We start from the raw sequence: 6,000 nt of genomic DNA, 5'->3' as shown, positions 1-6,000 counted from the left end.
TGGAAGCTTTAATTTTGGCCGTACAGGACTTTTCATGTCTTTGGGATGTGAAGACACAGTCCTACCACAACCACAACAGCCGTGAGAACGCTTGGGTGCAAGTTGCGGCTCAGTGTAATTGCCCTGATGGTGAGTCTTGTAGTAGCCTACCTAGTACCGGTATACTGTATAATATTAGAGTGGTCCTTATTTGCTAACTTTTGAATTATAACTACATATAAGGACCACCCGAATATAACATAGTGTAAAAGTGTTTTTGGGGGTATATTTAAAGTATTATTATTGCTTTTCATAGTTTATTGTATTTGAAGTGCATAATAACAATGTGAGATCTAAACCAACATAACCCATACCTCTACAGACTGCCACAAAAGAATTTCTTTTTAATTAGGCCTATGTTGTTGAAACCTTGCAGATAAACAAAATGATTAAGAAATTGTAGCCTATCGGTATATGTTTCCCTTGGTAGCCTACATGTATGTCACATTGGGGATTGCAGTGTCCAGTCCAATGCTAAGCACTGCTTGAGGATTATGTTAGATAGCCTACTGTGGGATAAAATATTAATGTCACTATTATCTGAGATGCAGTCTTTTTGTATACAAGGTTATTTGGAATCTTATGCCAATTATGGATTTCTCAGTATTATTCTCAAAGACATTGAAAAACCTCAGTGTGTACTTTGTATGAAAATAAAATACTTTTAGCAACAGTTTCAAACATTGACAAGCTTGTAAAAAAATAAAGCACCAACCATCTCACTGAAACTGATTTCCATAAATGCATGAAAGATTATATACTATACATTCAACTGGTGAAAATGTAGAGTTTATTCAACTGGTATTTTTTCTCTAGCCTAGCTTGATAAGAAATGGAAATAATTGGTGGAATGTCATAAAAGCAGTCATTACATCGCAAAAAGATTGCATCTACCTCGTATACAAAAAGAATGCATCTCAGATAATGGTGACATTAATATTTTATCCCGCAATATTGATTTCAAAAATTTGTGTTAACGCGGAAAAACGAGACACACCATAGATTGGTTGTCGGTATGAATCAAATTTAGTTCAATTTTGCATTAAATATGCTTTTATTGAATATTTTTATTTTCCGGGCACAATCCAAAAAAGGTTGAAAACCACTGATTTAGAACTTTCGCCAGAAACTTTCTCTAAAATGTAGAACTTGTACTAGATTTAGAACTTTCACTTTTGATTCCATCAAGACAGCTTCATCAGTAGGTGACCAGTAGTCTTATTCAAATATATATATACAACATATTCTCTTTGAATAACCCTGACATTTTAGGTGGCAAAAGCTCTTAAATAAATTTTAGTTATATACTTACCAAACTTGACTGTTTTTATTTACTAGTTTCATTCGTTTGGTTGCATCCTACAATACATGGATCCAAGTAAAATTTATCATCTGCATTTCTCCTAACATTGAGTACGGTAACCACAGTTACTTTAGGTCTTCTTCTCTCGTTTGACTTGCAGTAGCTTAGATTGGCAATGCCTCCTCGTGCAGCCAAGATACGGTAGTTGGGTCCAGTTGTCGAATACCAGTGATTCCACTTGGGGGTCGTAAGATGGGACATTCGTGGAGTATGTGTTGCATTGTTTGTTCTACCGCTCCGCAGACACATATCGGCGAATTATGCAACCCCCACCTAAACAAATTAGCTCCAGTACAGCCAACGTCACATCTGATCCTGTTCAATGTGACCCATGCCTTTCTTGAGAGGTCTGCTCCAGGAGGGATGGAGAGTGCTGGCATAACTGAAAACTGGGGAGGGATATGTGGCAGCTCGTTCCATTCTTGGGTCCATGTTTCCATGCAGCTGAAGTTCTTATCCACAAGTTGTGTAGCATATCGATGGAATGGGCGCCTTGATGATAGGCGTTGAGGTCTGACTGGTCCATTTGTTTGGGAGTGACTGTAGAGAAGGTGTTGAGGATCGAGTCTCGCATGTAGAGCCAGTTTGTGAGAGGCTTCTTCCCTACGGACATGAGCAGGAGCAATGCCAGCCAAAGTTGGCAGATAAGCAGTAGGTGTGGGGCGGAGACAGCCAGTGATGATGCGCAAGGTGTCGTTAATGCACACATCCATCTTTTTTGTGTGTCTGCTGCGGTTACTTTAGTTAAGTTACTTTACTTGTAACTTAATTACTTTACTTACTGGTTACTTAGTTACTTTAGTTAAGAGACATATCAGATTCACCATATTACTCAATGTTTTGCTTGATGGGATCCTTGTTTTTTAGCCATGTAACTGTTCATGGTAGCCTGTTACAGGACCGAACATGCAGGACAAATCAATGTCATACATAAGTCATTAATATGTATCATGTTAGATGAAAATATGCTTGTTTAGTTTCAGACTGTTCCAAAGTGTGGAAATCACTTCGGGATAAATACAGACGAATAAGGCAAAAAATCCCTCGATCTGGCGACGCAGCTGCCACTAGCAAGCCATGGAGTTTGCTCAACATTATGAGCTTTCTTGACCCAGTCATGGCATATAGTAAGTAAGTACTTTCAGGTATTACTTAGCCTATGTGGTGCAAAATAAATCGATCTGTACCTGTATGTAGCCTACATTTATCTCAATCAATATGTATTTCATACAAACGTATGTTGCCATAACTGAAAATTAATTGCTCAAGGATAAGCCTGCTAGCCTATGTCAATGTCACTGAAATGTTTTGTTGCGTACCCAATACTAAGGCTGTTCGAAACGAAATTCTTTTTAAAGATTTTGCTCCGAAACAAAACCAAGAAAAGGAATTTTGTTTCGAAACAGCCTTAATGCGAATTCACTTTGATGAATGAGTTTTTGCCACTTTTTATATTTCCAAACTCTTGTATATTTCGTTTCGAACACAGAACGAAACGAAATGGCTTGGATTTCGAAATGAAACGAATTTCTTTACTCAGAAATTATTTCGAAACGAAATCAAGAAAAAAATTTCGCTTCGAAACGAAATATTTTTGTTTCGAATAGCCTTACCCAAATACCCTTGGCACTGAAAGTATACAAATGTTTTCACAGAACTACTTCAAATCTGACGTTTGGAATCTCAGAGGAGCTTCAAGAAAAATCACCTTTTACAGAAAATAAAGCTGATTACCACATCGCTGGAGACATACAAGCTGACACTCAGTCAGTTTTTAATTCATTGCTAGACAACAGCCAATCATCGGAGGCTCCAAATGAAAATGTCACTCTTTCTCTTGAGGACAACAAGCTTGATTCAGTAGAATCACCGCCAATTTCATTGAACCAGCGTATGAGTTCAGGTAAATAAGCGGAAGTAGGCTACGCCTGTAAATGCTGAATTCATTGCAAATCATTTGTGGGTTATGTTGTGTGTGTTTATGGACCTGTTAACAGATGTCAGTGACTAAGCACCCGACTCAAGATCAAGCGGCGCCGGTTCGGTTTTCGCGGTGTGCGTTTTAGCGAAAGCCTCTACAGTTTACAAGCATGCGAAACGGACATATTGAGGCTTTGTCAGTCTGAGGATAAAAATTCAAAAACCAAACATGTCATAGCTTAGGCTTCATATTGCTTTACGTCTGTCACAGATACTTGTACAAAGAAAAGAACTGGCGGTCGCAAACGTAAATTTAGCGATTGTACGACATCCATTGCTAGCTTTTGCATGAAGGAGTTAAAAGACATACAGAAGGAAGCAGGTAACCAAACTTTCTGCTGTTTTGAAACTGCAATAGCCTACCTTTCTTTACCATAATAAACTTCAAAATGTTCTGTAGTTAATTTCTATTCAGTATGCCTACTCAACTTTTAGCTTTATTTTTCTGCTTTGTTGGTCAGAAATACAAATGTACTGAACTGGCATTGCAACCTCGAGAACTTCACACAAGTTTGAAAGCACATGAAATAATTTAACACAATTTGTTATAATGTATCTGTTTTTATTTTTGCAGAACAAGAACATGATTCCACCGGCTCTTTCTTTGACTTTGTAGCTAAAGAGGCCAGACAAATGCCAAAACTAATCAGGATGAATTTCCAAAACGAAGTGATGGAGCTGGTTAAAAAGTACACACAACAAGTGGAATCATTACATTGAACTAGTAGCCTATTATATTAGTATGCCATTTCTGAAGTTTCTACATTTTTCATTAAAATACATTGTGATGAAACACACTTGAAAATGGTTATTTCATGCTACAATTCATCTTAAGCTACGTAGTGCTCAGAGCTTTTTCATTTTGCCATGAAACTGCTCCAACGTCAATGAAATAATCTTTGAAAGATTTGCGTACATTGATGGCTTCAGATGAGCTTCGTCTTCCGATGCGACGCATTTGAGAAATGCCCTCCGTTCTCCATTCACCTAGGTGCACGGTCCCATTCCTATCTTCATGATCAGTGGAATTCGGACTTTGATATTGTGTACCACACTCACGTCGGAGAAAATTGTGAAGAACAACGGCTGCCTTAACAATTGCATCAGCAGAAGTAGGAGCAACTAGAAGAGGACGACGAAAACATCTGAACTTTGAAGCTAATATGCCAAAAGCAGTTTCTACAATTCGTCGCGCACGCGACAGCCTGTAGTTGAATATTTTTTATCATGAGATAGGCCTGATCCAGGGTAAGGTCGCATCAAGTTTTGACTGAGGGGAAAAGCTTCATCTCCTACAAATACAAACGGCATTGATGGTTGGTTTGTACCGTGTAGCGGTTTATCTGCTGGAAGTCCAAGCTGCCCACTGACTAATAGTTTTCCAAATTCAGACTGAGCGAATATAGTAGAATCGCTATGTCGCCCGTAGGACCCGACGTCGACGAAAACAAAATTGTAGTGAGCATCAACAGCAGCCATTAACACAATACTGTGAGTTCTTCTGTAGTTGAAAAATGATGACCCTGAATTTGGTGGTGCTTGAATGACGATGTGTTTGCCATCTACGGCACCAACGCAGTGAGGGAAATTCCAAAAATAATTAAAATCTGTTGCAATCTTTTCCCATTCAGAGGTAGTTGGTAAAGGCATCAGTTCAGGGCTTAGAATATTCCAAATGGCTCGACAAGTTTCTGGAACAATCTGGCACACAATGGCCCTACTCATTCTGTAGGCTGAAGCTATTGTGAAGTAGCTATCACCAGTCGCCAAAAATTTGCAAAACAAGCAACATAAATCAACTTCAAATGGGCTTTGCCGGATTGCTTATTTTTAAGAAAGTCGGTCTGTAAATGTTAGCAAGTGTTGTTAGCCTATAGACTACTGTGCTACTAAATGTTTTGTAGACTTTTAAATTATGCTACCTGAGGGTGACAGCAATTCTTTCTTCCACAGAAATGGGTTTTCGTAAGTGCGTGTGTTGCTTCCTGATTAAAGGACCCACTTTTTCAACCAGTATGTCGAAAACTTCAGGTGTCATACGAAATGTAGTGAAGAAGTGAGGCCGCCTTAAATCTCGTAAATCCTTTACCAGTTTGCAGTAATCACCTGCAACATTTAGGTTGTCATAGGCTACTATTTGTTTGTTTTATCTTTATCCTGCATTGCGGGAAAGCGGATTTGAGCGCTATGCATCGGTGTACGCCTTCCGACGTACACCTGACCCACGCTGCAGCCGACGGCAATGTCTGTTTCCGGTTGTCTACTCTACTTATGACTTAAATTTGGTACTACCCATTACTCGATCACTGGGTAGAAGCAATTATCGTGAAGGTTCTTGCCCAGAGAAACAACAGCAAGTGCGGGTGGCTGGAGTCGAACATGCAGGCTCTCGACTGCGAGCCCAACGCGCTAACCACTCGGCCACTGCTGCCGACAAATTTGTACTACATAGACCAACAGTGAAAACACGTGTAGTTTTTCATTAGACAACTATTAAAATATAATGAAAACTTCTTACCTTCACTATCTCTCTTCTGCAAAATAGGGTGAACCCAATATTTCCGCTCTTTCTTCTTTTTCTGTGCACGCTCCAGAGCATGCAACATTTGCAATAGAAT

At 39.1% G+C, this 6,000-nt stretch overlaps 1 protein-coding gene across 2 annotated transcripts; it reads left to right on the top strand.

Moving 5' to 3' along the window:
- The first annotated feature begins 1,377 nt into the window (after positions 1-1,377).
- On the top strand, positions 1,378-4,124 carry LOC145772734 (uncharacterized). Of its 2 annotated transcripts, XM_082584612.1 has the most exons (5): positions 1,378-1,476; positions 2,205-2,533; positions 3,058-3,305; positions 3,594-3,704; positions 3,957-4,124. In XM_082584612.1, exons 2-5 carry the CDS (start codon positions 2,499-2,501, stop codon positions 4,100-4,102), a joined length of 540 nt encoding a protein of 179 aa, XP_082440738.1. In that variant the 5' UTR covers positions 1,378-1,476; positions 2,205-2,498; the 3' UTR covers positions 4,103-4,124. The 2 variants fall into 2 exon arrangements, with proteins under 2 accessions (XP_082440738.1, XP_082440737.1); XM_082584611.1 differs by lacking the exon at positions 1,378-1,476 and having other exon boundaries at positions 1,502-2,533.
- Positions 4,125-6,000: the final 1,876 nt, after the last annotated feature.

The sequence above is a fragment of the Aplidium turbinatum genome, chromosome 6, assembly GCF_918807975.1.
Source record: "Aplidium turbinatum chromosome 6, kaAplTurb1.1, whole genome shotgun sequence".
Lineage (NCBI taxonomy): Eukaryota > Metazoa > Chordata > Ascidiacea > Aplousobranchia > Polyclinidae > Aplidium > Aplidium turbinatum.
Note: the sequence above shows the minus strand (reverse complement) of the source record. Positions and strands in the feature narration are given on the sequence as shown.

What these genes read in the sequence shown, in the direction of transcription:
- LOC145772734 (XM_082584612.1), top strand. Translation starts at nt 2,499, where the DNA reads ATGAGCTTTCTTGACCCAGTCATGGCATATAGTAA. An exon ending in GAACCAGCGTATGAGTTCAG is followed by an intron (nt 3,306 to 3,593) that starts GTAAATAAGCGG and finishes CGTCTGTCACAG; the next exon opens with ATACTTGTACAAAGAAAAGA. An exon ending in AGACATACAGAAGGAAGCAG is followed by an intron (nt 3,705 to 3,956) that starts GTAACCAAACTT and finishes TTATTTTTGCAG; the next exon opens with AACAAGAACATGATTCCACC.